We start from the raw sequence: 23,687 nt of genomic DNA, 5'->3' as shown, positions 1-23,687 counted from the left end.
CAGATATTTACTTTTTCTTTTTTCCTTGGGGAAATATGAGGAAAATAGCAACAATTTCTACCTAATCACTTGAAATTAGAAATTATAAGATGAAAGCTCTGAAAAGTAAGTAGTAGGTTGCTTTCTTTAAAAAACTTGTTAGCAAACTTGATCTGATCTGAACTTACATGGCTGTAAATTCTGACCAGAACTATAATGAAAATGCTTTGCACTGATAATTTATTTCAGCATGACTATACATGTTTTGGCTATCAAATCTCCATGAATTTGAATATATACTGGAGGAATGAATGGCATACTGTAAGATACATATACTATATCACTTTCCCTAAAATTTGAAAATTTTTGAGTATCAAAACACATCTGGCAGTAATTCGGTTAGTTTTTAAACTCCCCAAATTTCACATATAGGACATTAAAGGAGAATGTTGCCATTTTACTCTGCAGCAGCTCTAGGTACTTTGAAACTGCAATCTGAAGCTATTTTCAAAAAAGGATATTATAGTTCATTGTCAAATTCATCTTCAATACCTAGGTTTTCACTCAGAAACACTCCCTGTAAGGTGCACAGGTGCCAGGCCACTAAAGGTATAAGGATCAATAATGCCCATCCCACGTTGTCCTGATAGCCTCCACCCCAGCCCCGCAGCACATCTGAGGAATTCATCACAGTGACAAGGCTGATAAGACCAATGGCAGCACAGGGATTCTTAGCCATTACTCATTTTATCTACTTTTCACTGACTGCCAATTTAGAGGAAAAAGACTATTAGGTATTAGGGCATGCTGAGCCCCCCACATCAAGTACATGAGTAGGAAACTGAACTGTTTTAAAAGAAAAATCACCATTTTATGGAATGGCAAGTTGCCAGAGATTGTTAACAGCTATAAAGATTTCATTTTTTAAAGTATCCATTTTAAAATGGATAATACATTGAATTAAACATCAGATACCATTTCACCTCATTTTTTCCCTTAGTAATTTCAGGGCATCTCAAACCCTTCCATAAGAATTATAGTATGATTAATAAATCTGGGAAGAAACTGGTGAAAAGGCTGGGGGAACGCAGGCAGTGTGAGGTTTCTTTAAAGAAATGAAGGTGACGAGAGTACCCAGTCCTTTGGGATCATTCACAGAAAAGATCTGAAATACTACAAATTCACAACAGAGCTGTCTTTTTCAGGAGATCAGTTAACTTTTAGGCCTCAGCAAACAGTTATGAAGACTGAGAAGTTCCCTTTATTAGACCCAACCAGGAAAAAAAGAAAAAAAATCAAAGCAAAACGTCAAATTAATTCTGAAATACTGATACATTTCATCTTCCCTGTGTACTTTACTCTCAGGGGAGATCTGCTGTTTTTGTCTTAATTTTGAAATAATTTTTATTTTCCTTTCTCAAATATACTAGTCCTTCATGAATCTAACTGCCCCAAATGGGGAGGGACACTATGCTAGTTCTGGCAAGAAGGCTAGAAAGGCATCATCAAGATAAATTTTATAGTTTTCAAGCACTATCACTCTGGTGGCCTTTAATAAGTCATTTCAGGGACCTTTACCACACAGGCCTTGATTTTCACAGTGGTGAACCAATGGTTTGCATTTGCACAGGTTCATCTTAGCAAACCCAATAACACTTTGCAAACTCTATTCTCAGCTTCAATATATTTCAGAATGATGCTCCTCATCACCCCTGATAGAATTCTATAGCTAGGAATGAAATGGAACAAATGCAGACATTCACTCTGGGGACATATTCCAGGAAATAGCATAATATTTCTGGGAAGGTAATTACACTGAGCATAGTCAAGCTTTACGTCCTTGTTTCAGGCTCTTAACAGTTTTTTCAAAAATAGAGCATGCTAATTCTAAATTACAAGGAAAACAATTATATGGCTGGAAATTAAATTATAACAATCATACAAATAAGTACAAATCACAAATCTCACTAACCAAAACCCAAACACACAGAAATCAGACTCTCAGAGTTGAGTGTTGCTCTAGACTTATCTAATTATCTAATGTTATCTAATTTAACATTCTTCCTAGTATAGAAATTCATTTTACTAAAACACCTGAAAATGAGTTAACCATCGTTTGGCACAAAGACAGTGACCATATTAGAGGGCAATAAGGGCAATTCTGTTTGAAATTTTTAAATGTTAAGCAAAAATCTAAGGTAACCCTATTAGTCCTGGTTGTTCCCTGAGCCACTTAAATCAATTCACTCATTCTCTCCTGTGACAGACTTTCAAATCCTAGAAGACAGACTTTATGCTCCCATGAGTCTCTCCCCCGGCAAACTGCTCATAATACGTAAAGGCTTCCTGGCCTTTTAAAGGTTGGGTCCCTTTTATCTAGATGCAGTATGGTCATCCGGAAGTGAGAATGTATTTTATTGAAATAAAGTGGGCTCCTGTGTGAGCACCGCACTTGCCCAAGGCCACACAGTGAGCTACGGAGCTTATACTTAAATCCATATGAGGATATAAAGGCTGAGAAATGGTAACAGTACATCCTCGAGTGAGTTATTGGGGGCAAAAATAAATGAATGTGCACAAATAAAACTCGAAAATAACGTTAAGTCTGGAAAACACTCATCTTTCTTAGATTAAGTTCCTAGCTATCCTGTAATATTCCAGATGAAAAGTGAAACTATTTGTCAGTTGATATCAACCCTAATCTTCTAATGGGAACCAAAGATGAACTTGCCCCACTGGTTTTTTTTTTTTTTTTTTTTAAACAGGTCAAACTTCTGGCTTGTATTAGGTTTGTAGTCAACTAAAATTCTGGACTACCTCCATAACTATGCTGGGGAGCTTGGTCTCTGCCATTCAATATGTTTATATTTTTTGTACCTAGATGCAAGATTTTTCACTTTTCCTTACAAAGTACATCCTTTTCAAAGTCTGAATTAAGTTACCTTCCAGTTTGGTCTTATACACATATTTGATAAAGTTGCTTTTTGTGTTTTGGTCCAAATCTTTGGTAATAATGTTGAGTAGGACACAGCCAAAGACACAGCCTTCTGACAAACCTTTAGAGCCTTTTCATCAGGTTGATTTTGAACATTAATAAACTATAGCAACCTAAGAATGTTTAATAATCCACTCTAAATTCCTCCCACTCTATTTACAAGGACATCGTAAGATGACCTGTCAGAAGTTTTGCCGAAATCTGGACACAGAATGCCAACAGCATTCTCTCAGCCTATTTTTAAGCTTAGGAAATAGAAAATGAGGGTGGCTTGTGCAGCAGTCAGGGACTAAGTACACATATAGAAACAACGGAAGGCAGATCTGGCCGAGGGAATTTATGGCTTGGAATGAATTGATTACACAGGTTATGAAGAACCGGAACACCCAAACCGGAGGTGGTGAGGTAACCCAGGGATTAGCAACAGTAGGCAGGACAAATGGGGGAAGGAGTGCTATGAAGCCCAGGAGCTAGGTCCCTGGTGGAAGACGGACCCATGGTGGGCCACGCTCCTGGGAGCTGGATACACGAAAGAGACGTTGCCTTTGCTTACCTCTACCCCTTTCTCACCCCCTTCCCTGCACAATCCCAGATTCTTTCTTCCTCCATCCTGCAATTTTTCTGCCAGGGTCTCCCACTGGCTGAATCCAGGTGGAAATCACGGGACACAGGTACCCAGGAAAGGGAGTCTGCGGCCACTTGGGATATAAGCCATCATACAGGGCACAGAGATCCTGGGGACACACATTAGACAGTAACTTTGTGGAGGGGAGCGGGGAGACTTCCAATAATCCCCAGTTTTCATTTTCTTTTTTATGAGTTCAAATATGATTAGAAGTAATTTTCAAAAGTTTCTAGGAAATAGCGGTCCATATTTTCACATGACATCAACAGAGCCCGGGCACAGCTATGGATTTAGTACCTCTTAGAAGATGGAAATGAGTAGGACATGCCTTAGTAACTCAATAACAAACAAAAAACCAAAGAAGATGCCATCACTCCTAGATGTGAGCAAATTTTGTTACTGAGAGGCAGTTTCAAAAGGCAGGAATTCTAGAGCCAGACTGTCCATGACCAAGGACTGGCGCTGCCACCAATTACTTCCTTTTTTCTAAACCCTTCTGTGCCTCAATCTCTAGAATGTGGATATTAATACAGTGCTTGCCTTATGAATACTGAGGGGTTCAGCAAATTGCACATGAATAGTACTTAAGTTGGTATCCAGCACTGAGCAAGAATAATGCACTGTGACAACCACCCCTTTGGGGGCTAATGCCATGTACGTTAAATGCTGGCTATTACTAGTAGTAATATTCATACTGGTATCATTAATAGCACATCATGGCCCTGGCAGACCAACTGCTCCAATTATTCATTCTAGGGTTGAACGACTCTATACCATAGGGAAAACCATACCCAACAACATTAGATTCAGGGAGATCGTAAATCAATTATCTTTCAAGAAGCATCTCTTACTGAAGATATAATCAAGCTCAGTTCCCCTTTTGGGTACAAGCATCATTTAGTGACATCTACTTTTGGGTGTATATGTAACACTTCAGTGGGACTCAGGAAAGTGCAAACCAATGACATTATATACACGTATGCGGGGATGTGCACATAGTGGACACAGAAGAGCATAAATCAATGTGAACTCAAGTGAATAAAACTGCACAGGATTAATGTCTGTTATTAATTAGCTCATCTGCCTTTAGTAGAGGGTTGGTTGTTAATCAGGACTTGAAACAGAACATGCCTTACTAAATGGCAATTTATTCTTCTATTATTATTTTAAATAGAACAATAACCTTCTTTAAAAGTGAGAATGGAAAATCATCTGCAGGACACCTGCTGGATGGCACTCCCACAGCTGTACTCAAAGGACTTAAAATGTTAATGTTTTAAATCAAATGCTGGGCATAAATATTTGATATCTACTGTCTATTCCCTCAGGTATTATTCTATTTTTAATAACTGTAACTCAGAGTAGGGGGGCACAAAATATATCCTGTTCACCTTTGTATTCTCCTCCAAGAATATCCTAGTAGCTTTCAAAATGAAGGCATTCAAAAGATAATTGTGTTGGATTGAATGGTTCATTAGTTCCGAGGTAAATGATGAATCTAAAATGTATTCTGATTAATACCAGGAAAGAGTTACGAGTCTATAAAAAACAATGCTAATTATGACCATGCTGTGGCTTGGCCCAGACCACGATCAAACTGTCCTTAGTTATGGTTCCCAGGAGCACCCGTGAAAATCACTCACCAATATTTTAATTTTACCTCTGACAACTGGAAACACACTGAGATTTATTACTGTTTCGTGTAGTCAGAGTGGCCTGATAGTGATGTGCTAGAAGAAATGTAACTCACTCCCCCGAACAAACAAAAATCATCATGCTGAAACCCAGATCCTTTGAATGTACACGCTGGACAGACACATAAAAAACTATTCTCTTCAAAATGACTGCAGAGAAAAAAATAAAGATACTGAAATCTTTATAAAGATAAAATGGAGGTTGTTTTTTTTTTTAAATTCCTGAGTTCAGAGAGGGTGTCATTTTCAGTTCATGTAAGACCACACCTTAGGCTCAGGGTTTGTTATTGGGGAGTTGCTTTAAAGACATAATAAATCTGTGCTACGACAAACATTTATCTCCTCAAATCAAGGACGTTTCAAAATGTATTCCTTTCGACAAATGTTAAGATAGATTCATTTATTAATATGTCCTGCTTTAAAAGACTGAGTGAAATAACCAGTGAAACATAATTAATCATGTGCACTAGATAAGAAGTAATACCATAGAAGAAGGTTCCCTGAACTAGTACAAAGAAATGCGTATGTAGTTCCAAAATATACCATATTATTTCAGTCTTAATTATATTTTGTCTTTCATTGTCTGTAATCAAGGAGCCAGCTCAATTGAAAACAAGGCAGTGTGAAAACAGACCCACTGACACCAATCAAGAAGTTTCAGTTTCAAAATTTCGGCTTTTTAGTACAAAACAAATGTTTTGCAGCCAAGGTATGTTTACAGTGATTTTGTACTGGCTTATTATTTGCCAAAACAGTGTAGACATAACCCCAGGATGATATTCAGCAGCGTTCTTCTAAGATGTGCACCTCTCCCATAATTACATAGAACCAGGATGTTTTTGCCATAAAAATATACTGGCTGATGGTTTCACAGAATAAAGAATAGCATCACTGCTAAGAAAATTCAATTTTCTTTATTATAAAAGATAACTGGTCACACAACAGTGGTCTAAGTGTCTCTCAACACTAAAATCTGTGCATCTTAAATAGCTTACTATTTGCTTTGCTATAACAACTGGGCCAGGTGGAATGGTGGTTTAAATGCTTATTTGCTATTTCTTCAGGAACTATACCATTTTTTAAGACATTAGATGGGGTGGGGATGGCCTTTGTTTCAAGAGGCCATCTACTGATGTCTCCTTCAATGGTATTAAAGGAAGTTATTAGGTGTGTCACTATATTTCAGTCCCTACAAAAGTAAACTGGTGTAATTAGAAATAAAATGAAAAGTTTTAGCATAAGGGTTTTCTAAAAATGGCTTGCAACTCTGCACAAAAAGGAAAGAAACGCACCTCTTTCAAATAAAAGGCCCCTTCAAATACACAGTAATTATATATAGACTTCTGTTTTGTGATAAGGGTGTATGTGAAGCCGGGAACTACACGTTGAGGTTCTGGGCTTCAGGGGGCTACAGCAGGATGAAGGGAGAACGAAGACACAGCAGAACACAGAAGCAGAGTCACATCTTGATTAAATACCACCTATAATGCCGGTGGTGGGCCGGAGTGCTAACAGGAGGGATGAGACTTCCTACTTTTATCATTATATAATTTCTGTAATTTTAACATAATTCAGCTTTTCTTACAGTGAGCCATAATTTTCCATAAGATTTAATTTTTAGAGTTACTGTAATAAATTCATTGTTACCCATCCATTTGATTTTCATTATATGTGGTTTTTGCAAGTTAGAATGTAAGAAAAACTAGGGTGTTGAGGCCTCTGAAAACATTTCCTTTTTTTTTTTAATAAGTACGGTTAATGAAAACTTTTGCAATTCCCTGGGACCCACCATACCCAAAATCTTGCCTATTGCATCGATGAAGAGTGTATCTGGAGAGGTCCAGCATTCTCTTTCTTCAGCTGCACCATAACAGATGATTTGCTTCACAAATTGTGATAGAGAAGAAAAGCACAACGCAGATGGATCCAGCAATCCTGTGGCGACTGATTTTCACCTTTCCTCCTGTGCTCAGAGGAACATGGGTCTCTGCTTTCTAAACTCGGCCGTTTACGTAGCTGGCCAGCCCCTCATGTGGACTCTGAGTACTGGATGTCCTCAGTTATCTCTTCTCCCTCAGCATGCTTTTCTACTTTGGGGCTCCCCCCCAGGTTAACAAACATCCAGCTTTCTCACAGTCAGGCTCCAGGATCACTCAAGGCAAACTTCTGGAAGCCCTTCTCCTACACACTCAAGTTCAAGGCTGGAGTGGTTGCTGACTCCCTTCCCTTCCCTCTGACATAGACTCCGTTGTCAAATCCAGCTGGATCCCCTGTACCCTGCCACCCCCACAGCCAGCAAGCGAATCTCTTCAAGGGCTGCTCTCACCACTGCACTCCCCTGCTCCAAATCTTCAATCACCCTTCATTATTTTCAAGTACAAGTATCTCTGCTTCACACTAAACACCCTCCCAATTCTGACTTGCAGCGACACTCTACCTTCACCTTGCATAAATCTCCCAGCACAGCCCTGCACTCATGCTCGGCTGATTTACTTGTTGTCATCTACCTATTTCATGTCTGCCTGCCTTTGTCTCTTCACTGTATCTCCCCCATCTCTCCATTTAATTATGTATAAATCACTATCTCCAGTGTGTATGGCTGGTTAGGTAGAAACGGCCGGGGGCGGGAAGGAATGAACAAGTGCAAATGGATACTGGCAATGACTACTGGACTCAGAGTCTGGACTCAGTAGGGAAAGGAGAGGACAGTGACATTTGTACCACAAACAGCTCTCTAAGGGGGCAGCCACTTATCCGCTCTGACCACCGGTTCTCATGCAGAGGCTGGTCCAGCGTCTCCAGGCCCTCCGTATGCATCTACTTGAAATCTATACTTTTAAAGTATTAGCCACTAATTCGAATGTAAGATATAACACAGGTCAACAAATTGTGGGCCAAACAGAGTATCTCTTAAAGCTGGGTGTGGCCCAAAGGCTGCTAGTTTCAACCTCTGTTCCCCAAGAACTCCTTCAAAGAACCATCTATCTTCATGCTTCCTCCTCAGTGCTGAGTCCCCAGAGCACTCCAGCTGAATTCACTGCTCCGTTTACTGATTTTACACATTCACTTTGGGAATCACTCAAATTGAGCTTCCTCATCTCATTGCATGATTTCCTGTGAAACCACTTGCACCATTAATTTATTTCTTATCTCTTAACTTTTTATATTTTATCTCCTTACAACTGGAGAACAGGTTCCTAGAGGACAGGAGGTGTATACTATAATTTCCTATAGTCCTCACAGTATCTCCCCAAGTATATTCTCAAACAGGCACTTATTTAAGGGTATAAGATGTATCTCGACAGTTGCAAAAGTAGAATCACTTTTTAAAAAGGAAATATCAGCTCCATTTTTTTGACAGCAGTCTTGAACAATCTGTCATCTTATTCAGCCATACACATATGTGTAGGAGTAAGCTGTCTTCCATAGAGCCTTCTATAACATGCAAACTCCTGTAACAACTAACTTGCACAGTCTCTTATATTTATCTAAAACAAGTGACAGAATAGCATAGTGTTGAAGATCCCAGGCTGTGGAGAGACTGCCTAGATTTCTAGCGATGCTCTAACACTTCCTGTCCATGTGACCTTAGGTGAATCACAAAACTTCTGTCTTTTTTTTAACTGTGTAAAAGAAGAATGATGATAATACTGACCTCAAAGGACAGGTGTGAGAATTCAATGACTTAATATAAAGTACATAAAAGAGTACCTAACACATTGTAGATAACAGACATTGGTCATTATCATCTTATGATAGATAAGAAAATTTACTTGCAGATAAAAAAATTAGAAGTAAAATAGTAATACTTTTAGGCTTATGCTCCAGCCCCTTAACACATTCCAAACACCAAAACTGGATCTGGAGTTAAGGTCTTCCAATACCACTGATGTCAAAAGAAAGCTCACAGGTTATCTCATTGTACATCCATATGCAGGTAGCATCAGCTGCCTCACTGTTAACAGCATGGAATAGGCTCTCAGAAACAACTGTTAGAATAAATGAATAAACTAATCCACTTGCTGTACTCAGCAATTTTAGTAACAGATATCTTTAAGCGTAGCATTTTCTTTGCGAAAATGCACAGATAAAGACGTCTCTGTGAGTCTCCAACTAGAGCAACTATTATACACAATGATCTCTAGGAGGATGCTCTGCTGCTCTTTATGTGACCTGACCTAATTAATTTCAAAAGGAAAGGAAACACAATACATTATAGTACCTGCACCAATTAACTGATTAACTGAACAGTATGAACCTCATGGAGGTTCAAACATAAAAGACTGCATTTTTCACAATTCCCTGACCTTAGCAGCACAGTGCCAAATCTCCCTTCCTAGCTGGAGTAGATTCCTGAAAAATAACTGGAATAGATCCCAGAATTTTCAGGTCTCTTTCAGCTATTAAAAATCCACCCAATTTAAAATGTCAATCAAATGCCTAAAGCAGAGCCTTCTGCTGGAGGATCTCCCAGCTTGGGTGCTGGGAAATGGGGAGGGGTCCTCACAATGAGAAGCAGGCCAATCTAAGTCCCTCTCTGTCTGCTGCCAGCCTCTTTCAGTTTTCTTTTTGCCTGTTAAAGTGGGTGTAAGCACAGCAACAAATATATGCCTACCATATTTCTTGCTTTTCTCCAAGAGAAGAGTTTTCTTGTAGGAAACAGCCTGTCTTTGGGAGGGCTCCTCAACCACTACCCCCATGCCCAGCTGCAGGAATGAAGCTGGGAAGGGTGAGTGGTTAGATCTTGGGTTGGTTCCTGGCCCTTCCTTCACAAGACATAAAGCCACTGGTTGAAAGGACAGAAGAAGGAATGGTGGAGGTAAAAACAACTACCCCTGGTTACGTTTTTGTTCCTACTAACTCCATGTAAGACTGAATGACCTTGGTAGGGATGTCAAGGACAAAGATGATATACAAAATATTTAACAGGCAGGAGTGCTAAGCAACCAGAAGGGACGTGGTGTCAGGGCTAGAACAGGGTGTTGCAGGCCCCCTGCTGTGCCCTCTAGTTGCTAGGATCCCAGTCTTTTTATCAACAATAGGAGGTGTTTTGGTATTTTAGTACTGGGACAGCTGTCCTGGTGCAAACTAGCTGAACAACACTCCTGCAGTGGGAGTTCCTCAGACTGTCAAATGAACGATCAGACAGTCCCAGGCCAGCCCTCTCCCCATGACTGGCGCATGGCCTCTTGCCTGATCAAGTCGAACTACCTTCTACTTGTTCATTTGTCCCTGGAAAACAAATGCATCCTTGCAATGCCAGGAGAGAGAGCGCAGCAAGCTGTTCTAAGTCTCTGCCTGCTGTTGATTTCCTCTGGTTCTCTCTTTGCTTGGTCAGAGAGAAGGCAGCAGCAATAAATCAACATCTAAGATGTTGCTTGCTTCTTGCCAAACCATGAGAAGACACTTCTTCACTTAGTCTGTAACAGGGCTTCTCTCAAAGCTGTCTTCACTGTGCTTGACAGAGGCCAGGGGTGAAGAAGAGGAAGTACTCTGCTTTCCTCCACAGGACAAGGAGAAAAGCCATGATATTCCAGTGACTGCCCAGCCTGTGACACCCCACCCTTGGGGTTAGGGTGGGGACAAGAAGGAAAACCCCTGGGGTGGTCGATCGGATGGCAGCTGGGTTAGGCTGTCTCTTTATAAATCCTGCAAGAAGATCTGGCCCAAACTGAAGGTGGCTTGTTGGTGGCTCTCCCTTTGGAATGTGTGAATTTAAAGCTATTCTTTAGGATTTCTGACAACAGCAACAATTTGGGCCGCAGGAAAAATTCTCTTCAATACCCTGTCATGCTTATCTAAAGAGGTACCTGAAATAATTAAATATTATATTCTTTTCAAGAAAAGATGAACATCAACTACACAAGGAAGAAAAAAAATAACTGAGGAAGCATATTTCCACTGGTGATTATTCGAAGATGCTGATTAATCCATTGTGCACATATTTATGTTTAATTACAAACTGGGAAAGCTTTAGGATGTTATTCTAAAACACACTCTATTAGCATTATGGCATCATATTCATGTGGTGCAAATAATAATGTGAGATTTTCTCAGTAAATAATTTTTTACCGACCCTGTTTTATCAAAAGCATATATTTTTACTCAGATCTTATATGAAACTAAGTCTGAGTATAAGCTGATTTGCTATATAATTGGAATAGGCTTATTGCAGTCATTTTACCCCTTTAAATTACGACACCAGCACTGAAACATCTGTTAGACCATAGCATCTGTTTCATATTTGGGATGCATCCCTACAAATTAGAAGAGTGTTCTTTTTAATGAGCTCTGATTTAATGGGGAATCCTTTTTTTTTTTTTAATGACTGTTGTGCCAAAGAAAGAAAATGAGAAGACAAATTTTCATTGCTCTAGCACCCCCCACAGCAAAGCACCTCTAAGGCCCATACATTTCCAATACAAAACTATCTAATAAATATATATTTACATTGAAAGTTAGTTTGTTTTATAGATTGAAAGTTGAACGTGTTAGTTATTCAGTTGTGTCTAACTCTGCGACCCCATGGACTGTAGCCCACCAGGCGCCTCTGTCCATGGAATTCTCTAGGGAATGGGAAGCCATTCCTTTCTCCACGGAATCTTCCCAACCCAGGGATGGCACCCAAGTCTCTGGCATTGTAGGCAGATTCTTTACTATCTCAGCCACCAAGGACAGATTAGTGTTGTTTAATATTTAAAAGATCGTATGTGTAAGTTTGTGTATATATATAAACACAATCCTCCCCTACAGGAGGAGCCAAAATGGCTATACACTCATATAATTTAAGAAAAATAATTATTTCAAATAAATTATTTTGACAAACTATATAGTCTTAGATACTTGACAAATTTACGACCTCATCGTCTCCCTGCTTACGAAGACACAGTTACAACTCTAAAGGCACACTCATTGCCAGATCTTTACCACTTTAGTTCTACCAGAAATAGTACCTTGCTACTGACTTACCCAGTTCTTTTAAAAACTACTCCCTGTGGTCTCCCTAAGTTTTCTAGTTATTCCTAGCCCTCTACTTTGAGTCTGAATTTGTCTTATACAAGAAGCATGTCAGCTTCATGTCAGATACAACTGGGTTAGTTTGTCCCACTGTTTACATACTTTACTGTTTATGCTTCTAATTTGGATCTGGCTGGACTTAGATAGTTGAAATGCCTAAATTTTAATGACACAAGCTACCATAAAATTTAGAAAATGACAGGCTGTCCCATTAAGTTCAATAAACTCAAAATAATTTATCACAAACACACACACACACACTCAAGAAGAAACAAACGGACTGGAAGGAAGACAGAAAAAAAAGAGAGAAAGTTTAATGAGAGATATTTGGTTACCCATTTTGTACCTCCTAATTTGTTTCACTGAAAGAGAAAACCCCTACAACAGTGTCTGGTGCTAAAGACACGTGTCCTACACGTTCCCTTGAAGGCAGAGTGGTCACAGTTTGGCAAAGGAAGTCCCCCTCTTGCCCACCCCACTAACAATCACTTCCGGCGTCTTCCTCCCCACCTGTCCCCATCAAGTGAGAGTTCTGTCCTTCACAGCCTTTACAAAAACATCTTTTTTACTCGACCAAAGGAATAGTAGCATTTTATATCCATGTCACATCAAATGCACAACTGAGAGATGCTATAAAACCAGACTTTAGAACATGTCATTTGAGTTCTTCACTAAAAAAGCCCCCCAAATTAAAACATCAACTACCTGATTTAAAAGTAGTGCTTTCCAGAGATTTATAGACGTTATTAATATAAGAGAATCAGAGAAGAGGAAAATTACCTAGACCATTTTTCTGGGTTTAGGATGGACTTACTTTATCAATCCGAGAGAGACAAAAACTGACCTTATTTTAAAATACTATCTGTGAAAGGATTTTGCTATTTCCTGGGATAACCTTTTTCAATGCTTGATGACTTTTAGTAGCAAAAGTCCACTTTCCTTAAATTAAAGATGAACCCCCCTCATTGTTGAAAATTATATACAACACACATTATGGTCACAGGTGAAATAGTTCAGTTTAGGCAACATTGTTATGATTAACTTTTTTGTGACTTCAACCACTGCAGATTTATTGAAATGTATTCTTAGAAACTTGCCTCAGCCAGTTGAAAGAGTGCAGACTTTCCACAGCGTTTTACAGGTTCAGCACCACCCAAGTGTGAAGTGTTTGAAGAAATCTATATGAAAAACAATTCACATAAAGAATATTAATTGTGATATCAGAATTTTTGCTCTCCATTCACACCCATTCAGGAATTTTCCTTAGTTTATAAGAATATCATTGCTTTCAAGTGTCAAATAACTTAAATGTGTTAGGTTTGGGATTGTAATTTTGAAACCAATGTTAGTAAATAACCTCAAAAATAGCAACAAAAAAACCAGGTGTGACTTGGATGGCTGTTGGATGATAAGACGTATGAGTATTCCAGGCTTTAAATTTAACTCTATAACCTTAAGACAAGTTATACATTTCTACTTTCATATAAACACCAACTCAGCAACTGGTCATATAGAAAAGAGATTTAGTGTCATTTCACATTTAACTAAAAGCAATTAGCTAATTTTTTGTTGAAATACATTTGGGATCCCTGTGAAAAGACAGCAACAAGGCAGTCAACAAATATTTTTCTGAGAATTGAAGAGAAATGTGTTAGGCAATATGACAAGACCTGGTGAAGCTAAGTCTTATATAAAATACTAGCAGTAGCACTTAAGAGTATGCTCTAAAGGACAAAGTACAAAGATTAACTGTGAAGACCACAAATCTCAGTAAGCACATCAACATACACACACCATTACATGGTGACTGCATGCTCTTCTTCAAATTTTGTAAAACTGCAACTGGGCACAGTTGCAACAAAGAACAGCACTGTCCTATCTCATTTTTATAGGAAGACTTAATTTCTAATTTCAAGCTTAACTCAGTAAAGAGTTGAGAAGGACATATATTTTTAAGGATCTTTACAAAGAAGTCTTCTCCTAGAGAAGTTCTGTCATCATTAGAGCAGCTAACAATGGTCTATGCTGTTAATATTCCTCATGATTGGGAATTCTTTCTCAGTTTAAGACAGGTATTTCTCAGTTCAGTTTAGGAGGCAAACCTGCCTTGTGATGATATCCTTACAGGTGACCCCAGGCCCAACAGGGAATATCATGGAGCTGTCCCTCCAGGAGAGACTGGGGGCTTCATTACTGCTAGAGAAAATTCTCCCTAGAAAACTCTCCCTGCTGAATAAGAGGCTTTTGTTGAGGCAAATATCTAATAAGCCACCTGGATCATTTAGAAAGGGCTAGTTTAAGTTTTAGGGGATTTCTCCTCCTGGGTGCTATCATTTTTGATAGTCCTTCCCTATTCATCCCACTCACTTCCTTTTTCTTTAGATCAACTTAGGGGCTGAAGCTTTCTAAAGATTTTCCTCTGGCTGAATTTTCTCTGATATATGTCACTTCTACTTTTTCTAGACAAGGTGAATTCAATTACTAACCTTATCATTAGACTAAGAAAACAAACACATTTAATACAATTACTAACTTGGGAGTAACTTGACCAGTCACGTGAACCCACACTGTATTAATAGAAAGGACATGGCTTTCGTGTCAGACAAACAAGCCTTCATTACTTTTTGTTGTGTGGACTGAAGGAAATAATTAAGACCACATCTTCACCTTCAAAACAGAAACACTATCTGCCCCGTATTCCTTTTGTGAAGATGACATGTTATGTTACTAAAGAGTCTGGCCCAGTGCTCAGCCCATATTATGCCCTCAATCAACAGTACAATTATTAGTTATAAGGATTTATCATTATTAACACTAATAAGCTCTTAATACAATCCCCCCAAATTAGCTACAGATTGAAACTAGAATAAAGTGAAAAATTGCAACCTCAGAGGTTAATTATTAAATTTAATAATCTGTAGAATATTAAATTTGTCACATAATCATATAATACCCTCAAGAGCACAACAAGCTCGGCGACGCTGCAACACACAGCTTCACGGTTTTCTAGCTCTTCCACTGGCTCCCCCTGCTGTCACGGTTATTGCTGTAGGTTTATACTCCCTGACGCTCTGTGTGTGTGTGTGTGTGTGTGTGTGTGTGTGTGTGTGTGTGTGTGTGCGGTTATTGCTGTAGGTTTATACTCCCTGACGCTGTGTGTGTGTGTGTGTGTGTGTGTGTGTGTGCGGTTATTGCTGTAGGTTTATACTCCCTGACGCTGTGTGTGTGTGTGTGTGTGTGCGCTCAATACCACAAAGCCTATGTGGGTGTGTAGGTTCACTACCACAAAGCCTGTGCCAAATAACTGCATGGCACACCCAGAGGCTCAGTGTGTGTGTGTGTCTGTGTGTGTGTCTGTGTGTGTCTGTGTGTGTGTGTTCAATACCACAAAGCCTATGTGGGTGTGTAGGTTCACTACCACAAAGCCTGCACCAACTGACTGCATGGCACACCCAGAGGCTCAGTGTGTGTGTGTGTGTGTGTCTGTGTGTGTGTGTGTGTGTTCAATACCACAAAGCCTATGTGGGTGTGTAGGTTCACTACCACAAAGCCTGCGCCAAATGACTGCATGGCACACCCAGAGGCTCAGTGAAGAACTTCTGACCACACAGATCCATTGCCTGTCAGCTGAGTTAACATGCAGTCTTCTGCATCGAGGCTTGAGAATGGTTCCTTGCCTTGCAAAAGAAACCACCGCCTAATGTTTAGTAAGCACTATTTTTCCTCATTATCTAAAAGTATTTTTACCTATCTGTAGGTACAGGGCAGTATTTTAAATGCTCAATGTTGCTGTAAGCCTGATTTCCAAAGGATCATGCTGGTAGGGGGTGTATCAATGTATTTTAGCGGCCCAACATTTCTACAATCACCTAACAATAAAAATTTCATGGAATGACTCAACAGTAAGATATACTTTCTATAAAAATGCCTTTTGGCTTCTTAACTGGGGGAAGGGGTTGGAACTTATGTTATTGTCTGCAGCACTGGGCATGGCTGACCTTTGTCTTGAGAGTCTTCTCTGGATTTCTAATACTGCAGACTATCTCTAAGGTCTCTCCTTGCTGTTCTTTCTTGGTTCTCCCTTTCTATAGTGAGCCCTTAAATGTTCTCCCTCAGGGTTCTGTCTTAGGGCCCTCTGTCTTTTGCTTTATACTTTTTCTCTCAGTAATCTCATCTGCTTCTAATATAAACATAGCTTATGTAATGCTGACTTTTTATACTATTGTTCATTTCCTCGTATTTTTTTTTTCCTATTTAAGGGACATCCACATCCTTTCAAGTAAGAATAATATAGCTAAAACATGTCTTTCAGTGACAGGTCTGCCAGTGGAGGGAAGCGCATGTTGTGTTGCCCTCCTGGGTAGGGGGCAGTAGTGGGCCATACTGCATGGTAAGTTTGGGGCTATGTTTTTTTATTTTCCTCACATTGGATGGGGCTTGCTAATCTGTTAATTCCACTGTAGTCTCTCCTCTGTCTATTAAGTAATGTTCTGATAAACAGGGTGGGTATTAAAAGTATGTGACATACAGCAAAACTGCAAGAAAAATGATCACCCTCGTTAAACTGCTATTTTTATAGCTGCCTGAGGTAGGGGAGCACATCAAGGAAAGAGGTGGCAAAGATCAAAAGCAAATTAGGCAGAAGCCTTCTGGAGTTATAACAGGTATCATAAACACTGCAGTCTGGGAGGAAATGACCAACAATTGTTGAGTGAATAAATGAATCAAAAAATGAACGAACAGTATGACATAATTGGTCTTCCTTATCTTAAAAGAAATATTAATTCTTCCAATAAAACATGGAAAACTTTCACACCGATGAGCTCCAGTGTGAGCATATGGAATCTGTGTCAAGTATAACATTCTGTAACATATTGGGCACGCCATCATAAAAATGAATACTTTAAAACTGCACCAATTGCTTATATCCAAGAGTGACAATACCTTGGAAAGATTACGACTGTATTTATATTAGCAAATGAAAAATCTTTTAAGGGAAGTCTTAGTGTTCAAATGTGTCTGTTTAAATTGTCCAGATTAGCTCCCTGTCTTCAAAGTAAACATGCAATTTTTCAACATAAAGGCATACTCCAGGTTTAAGAATCAGCCACTCAGCAGAGAAGAGGCTATGTGGACCGGTCACAGCTTTCAGAATTGTTAAATAATGGATGACAACAACTCCCTTCTGGCATTACGTTTGGTGATTAGTCTTCAGTAAATGAGATCTAAACAGTGACAGATGTGTCAATCTACACGTAAATAACAAAAAATGCAGAGAGGAAACTCATTTTGACCAACTTAATGGATCAGAGTCTGGAAACAGTGATGGCTCTTCAGATGGGCCAAGTGGAATCTTGATGAATTACAGCCATCAATATGGAAGGGGAGACAGGCTGAAATGTGAGGAAAACAGGTTCTATACTCTGTATTTCTTTCTATATCTTGTAAAGCAGATATATTTTTCTCCCTTAAAATGTACACATTTATAAAGAACCTACAAGCAAAATGTTCTTTATTTAGTTTCATGGTTCCATGCAGGTTACTTTAATGGGTTTTAACATCATCAGATTTGGTTCAGAAGGAAAAGATATCCTTCTCAGCTTGTGAGACAGAGACCCAAGACTTGACATACAAGAAAAAATATATTCATTTAAAGAAATGCCCTGGGTTTACTGTTTTTTAAAAAGTGTGTTTCTAGGATAATTGTATTACACAATAAATGACCAACCTCTTCCTGGAGTTATGAAGACTTGTAAATGAAATTAACACTAAGGGTCTCTAAGAATTTTGCAAGCCTGATCTTAAGGGCATTTACAAAGCAAAACATTCTTCAACAGAAAACTGTTGCCTAAATGATATAAACATTCTTCTCTAAGTATATGTAATAGGACCAAGAATCTCTCAGAAAAGGGATGAGGGTTATAATGTGGCCCATTGGGCAAATTTTTATTATCTGCCCATTTCCTCCTCACTTAATCCTTTCCCTGTAAGTTCCCAGAGATACCAGAAGTGCCTAACAATGCTGATTTAATAACTTGTGGTAAAAATTACCACCTATAGAGCAGTGATCTCAAACTGCAGTTCCCTAAGAGGAAACCTGTTGAAAACGCAAATTATCAGCCCCACTGCAGACTTATTAAATAAGAAACTTTGGGGGTGGGGTTCAGCAATCTGTGTTGGAACAAGTCTTTGAGGGAACTCTAATCTGTTTCAAAGTTGGAGAGCCTCTGGTAAAGACTAATTAGAACAAGAATTTCAAAAGCCTTTGTGTTTTCTCAAAGGTGATGGGTGTTTTATGAAATAATTATAAAAGTTTTAGGGATACGATCACAGTAATTATAGGCTATTCTATTTCTACCGTAATAAATACACTCATAGCAGATCTTAGTAGATACTTTAATCAGTCCATCTAGTTAGTACAGTTTAGATTTGAATAAACCAGTGCAATACTCGGCTGACAATATGGTCAGATCATAACATGAGAGATATTGAAACTTAAGAGTTCTCTTGGGTCAGCTGAGGAAAGTGACTGGAGGTTATATATATCCTTAGAGAACCCTGTATTTTAGTATACTTCTCTTATATAATCATATATAGCATTTACAATTAAACGGCTAAGTACGTAATAATTTAATCTGCTTAGGAATTGTAAGGGCTCTTAATTATCAATCTATACAAAATAAAACCAGGAAAAATAATACACAGAGTTTAGATGGGAACTGTATTTGATTCCAACGCAGAACATTTTATTTTGGTTTTCCATCGTGCATGCCTTCCTCTGTTAAGGCCTTGAAACAAGTCCTAAGAAGTTCTGAAATTAATTTTTTTTAAAGCTTCCTCAAATCTTATACATGCATGGTCAGAAATCCTCAGAAGACAAATGCCACTGAGTATAGAGAACTGATATCTGGAAATGTCTTCCTGCACAATTCCTAAGGAAAGAGAGGTTCTTTACTAGGAAAAAAACAAAAACAAAAAACCTTTCTTTTTGAGGATTGAGTGTACAGAACAAATTAATTCAAAAGAGGCATGGGATCTCATTCTCCAGAGTCACGAGACAGTGGCTGCTTCACCTTCACGTTGCTTCCTAGAGTGGCCCAGGGCTTCAGGACACCTAATAAATCTGATGGTGCTATCACTTAAAAATAAGAACCACACTCTGAGTGACAGGACCTGTTAGAAATGCATCAGCTGAGATATGCTATACAAACATTTTTAATTAAATTGAAAACTCTTGGTAAATAATGCATACGTAAATATCAGATGTGTCAAAGACAAGCCTCAACCTTTCTAATATTCATGAGTACAGAATTTAAATATATGCCAAATAAACTGTGTTTGGAAGGAACTGTTTCTAAAAAGTTTGATGGAGCCAATCAGGTACCAACACTAAAAACATTTATAGTCATGTCAAAGTTCTTTTTTATCTTTGAAAAAATTATTAGTATCAAGTAAATGGATATCAACGACTAGAGGAGAGCAAGGAAATATAAAACGAAACTATTCCCCTGACAGTGAAAATACCAGCCTGTTTATCATAATGAAAAATTATGATAAAATCTTAATTTATTCAGATTCATCAAGCAAATTGTTCTTGGTGAAATGATACCATTATATGATATTCTGGTTACCTCTTTTACAGAATAGCCCTCAACAACTATAGCAGCACTATGACAGAGAAGTCTTACAGATAAGCAAGCCAACTGGTAGGATCAAGTTGTGCTGGTTGACGCAAGTGTCCCAAGAAGAAGCAGCATTTAAAAAAAAAAACTGTTAGAGCTAAAAGTAATTTTTTCTCATTTTCAAAGTAAGATGCTGGGTTTTCTCCTGCCAAAAGGATATCATTTTACATTTCATTTATGAAGCACTCTTTATGCAAATGAATAAAAAGTGATTCAATACATCAATATTAAACAGAATAGTCTTGCTTGTCATTTTCTCTCAACCCTATAAAAAATTGCTTAGTTTATGATATGCATTTTTGGTTGAAATTAATAAAAAGGAAAATGGGGAAAAACCTAAAGGAGATGGTATCTTACTTTTGCAAAAGGGATATATTTTATTATTTGTCATATAGTGCTTATTAGAAATGAGCATATGATTGAGGCCAGGGCTTCTGTGGCAAAATAAAGAATATCAGATTGCCTTCTCATCATACCAACCAAGAAAATGCTCTCCAGGGTGTGCTCTCTCTCTCTGGCTGACAATCCAGAGAAATCTGAGATCCTGCAAGAGCTGACCCGACCTAAGCCTGGGATTAAACGCTAATATAAATACTGGCTGAAGCTACATCACAGTATAATCTAACAGGTCGTATTCACCCTGCATTCACTGTGAGACGCATTCATCAACAACAGCATCTAATTTCGCTACTGGAAAATTTAACAAATAAATTGGAATACTATGACCTTCATGGTGACAATTTTCCTAAGCTTTTAAAGCAAGTTAAAAACAAGGCAAAATGAAATAAATGAAAAACTGTTATTCTGGATGAACTCTTTAGTCAACGTTTATAAAATCTGGAGATGATCTATGATTACAGAAAAGCAGCAGAAAGCAATAAACAGTCTGCCATGTATGTTCTGTTAGCAATGGCAAGAGGCATGCCTGAAGGCCTCTACAGGTGACAAAATTCTATTCCAATACTTTCTGCACTCAGTAAATCTTCTGAACCCAAAATATATATTTAAAAAAGCCATACCTCTGCAAACTGAAACAAGGCTGATGCTTGACACTGTTTTGAAGGAGCATCAGGGTGGGAAGTACTTGAAGATATCTGGAAGGAAACATGTAATTTTTAAAGCACAAGGACATTTTTTCCATAACAGACTAATAGATCTGTCATATATTTCCCCTGTAGACACTGATAAAGACTAAGACATGAGTCATCACCCTCAATCCCTTTTAGAAAAACAGTATCAATGATAAATGAAGACAAAGGCCATGTTTCTAAAAACAGACGTGGCAAGAAGAAAAAAGACTGAGTTTGGCTCATTTGCCATGTCTCTTGAATGGGTATCAGATGTGTACCAAACAGCAGTTGAGGAGACCTATACAGATAGACTTATTTCAGTGATTTTTTAAAAATATAATATTAAATGTTGGAAGCTGCAAGTAAAATCTCTCTTACTTACAGTACTCCCTTTAAGCTGTTCTCTGCTTACAGGCATCTCTGAGACTGTGCTGGGGACACAAACCATGTGGGTCAGAGTATCTGGGACTGAATCTTAGCTCTGCTACTCACCAGCTACAAGAGCTTGGGCAGTTCAACTAATCTCTTGAGACTTATTTTACCCAATTGTAAGTTGATGGTGATGATAATCCCCATTTTATAGGATTATGGTGAGAAGAAATTAAGTCACAGAAAACACTGCCTGGTATGGAACCAGAATTCAATAAACTTTCTACTGAATATGAATAGTTTTTTTTCCTTTATAACACCATGCATCCTCCCACCCACCACCGCCCCCTGCACCCACCCACACACAACCCTCAGATCTCTGACAGTAGATAGGGGATTCTGTTACACCATCCTTGATTCAACTAGGAAAATTTTCATTCCTACCTACTAGTGCTTATTCAAACTTCATTAAAGGTTTCCTCTGAGGGCCAAGTATTTCTAAAGGAAATACTTCTCAAGGATGTTTTGAAGCGAAGCCAGTTATTAATTTTGGTTTCAAAGTGAACAAACCTTCTATCTAGCTACAAAATTGGGTGAAAACGAGTCACAAAAGCAGAAAGTATAGGCACTATAAATTCAGCCCATTCCCAGTCCCCCAAAAGTTTCTTCAATTAACTGTGCCCACTGACTCCATCAAAGGCAACTTACTAAGCAATACATGCACCTGGACCATAACTCTTCATAAGAATTCATAGGAATCATTTCTTCATTTTAATCAAATTAAGTTGGTTAGAAAGATAATGGAGCCAGTTCGTGATACAACACTGAAGCCACTTTTAGAGATAAGGAATAATTAGAAGAGAGAACTGATTGAATTATTGACTCTATTTACAGCTGAAGGCACTAGGAAAATTTTCATTTCACTGTATTTTTTTAATCAAACAAGCATTTTTAGAATAAATCTCAGTAAAAAAGAAAGAAAGAAAAAAAGATCTCCCATATCCTATTTAACAAACTAGATATATACAAATGGTCATAAATGGCTAAGATAAAACCAAGTACTCTGAAGACACTTGACGATAAATTTGTAGAACTCTTCTTGGTCAAATCATGAAACCTATCATTTCAGAAGACCTCCATGTGAGAGCTGTGACAGATTGCAGATATGAATCCATAAAGATGTCCTGGGAATTACAGACCTACAGTCTATCATTTAAACTTATAAAAGTCATGTCTTATTTCAGACATGACTTCTCACTTCTACCAACCCTCCATAAAAGTTAAAGAAAACAAATAGTTTGTGTAAGGGGAAATATATGCCCTTCAAAGTTTAAATCAGAGAGTAAACCAAATAGAACCAGTGGTATAAACCATCTAGATTTCTGAAAAGCACTTCACAAGTTTTTAAATAAAAGGAGGTTTCTACAAATTAATATTGAGTAGAGGAGATTCTGACATGAATAAAGAGCTCCTGAAGAAATGGTAGGTTAGGGTCGAGGATATCTTTGGACTCTTTAATTTGCTATACTAACCAAAAAAAGTGCACATGTGTCAAAATACCAAAAATTTCATATGAAATCTGAGAGATTTCACTAGATCTTCAGGGGCTCAGGGATCACTAGTTAAGAATCTCTGCTTTCAAAGCTGGCACTAACATTATTTAATGTGTATAAAACTATGTTTAAAAGGGAGTGCAGACAGAACACTCTGCTATATTAAATTCTTGAGGAAACAATATACAAGACAATTAGAATTCATGGCACACCTCACAGAGAGCAGACAGGAAAGTGATAGGTAAGGAGCATTATGTGAGCAAATATATAACATAATATTCTGGTGATATCAGCAGGACACTTAGGCATATTACCAACAATGTCATAAAAGGAATGACCTAATATGCCAGCGTGAAAAGTAATTCTGTCAATGAAATGTTGAGAATCACCAGGAAAGGACACTAGAGGAGGAAAAAAGTCTGAAACTAAAACATATTTCCTCCTTGTACAAAACTGTACCACCAGGGGCAAACATTAGGAGGGATGACAGTTTGAGAGAAGGTCTAGTGAAAGACAATTCAAATGATCAAGGGAGGACCATGTGGTTTAACGTTGAGAAAAAATTAATCAATGATGGCTCCATATTGAGTTCCAGGGTAAAAGCAGACATTTGGGGAAGCAGTCTTAACCTTTAGACTTGATATCAAGGATAATGTGCTTTCTACATCATCTGTATGTTTGAGACATACTGAGCCAAACAGGT

General features: G+C 38.3%; 1 protein-coding gene across 28 annotated transcripts in view; it reads right to left on the bottom strand.

Moving 5' to 3' along the window:
* The window catches only part of BBX (BBX high mobility group box domain containing), a 291,573-nt gene that overhangs the window by 36,518 nt on the left and 231,368 nt on the right, over positions 1–23,687 (bottom strand). For all 28 annotated transcript variants that reach the window (XM_012189597.5, XM_042230795.2, XM_060417209.1 and 25 more), the window contains 2 exons: positions 21,012–21,086; positions 13,408–13,488 (listed from right to left, as the gene is read on the bottom strand). In XM_012189597.5, coding sequence (XP_012044987.1) covers positions 13,408–13,488; positions 21,012–21,086 — 156 coding nt within the window. The remainder of the gene's footprint in view (positions 1–13,407; positions 13,489–21,011; positions 21,087–23,687) is intronic.

The sequence above is a fragment of the Ovis aries genome, chromosome 1 (assembly GCF_016772045.2).
Source record: "Ovis aries strain OAR_USU_Benz2616 breed Rambouillet chromosome 1, ARS-UI_Ramb_v3.0, whole genome shotgun sequence".
NCBI lineage: Eukaryota > Metazoa > Chordata > Mammalia > Artiodactyla > Bovidae > Ovis > Ovis aries.
Note: the sequence above shows the minus strand (reverse complement) of the source record. Positions and strands in the feature narration are given on the sequence as shown.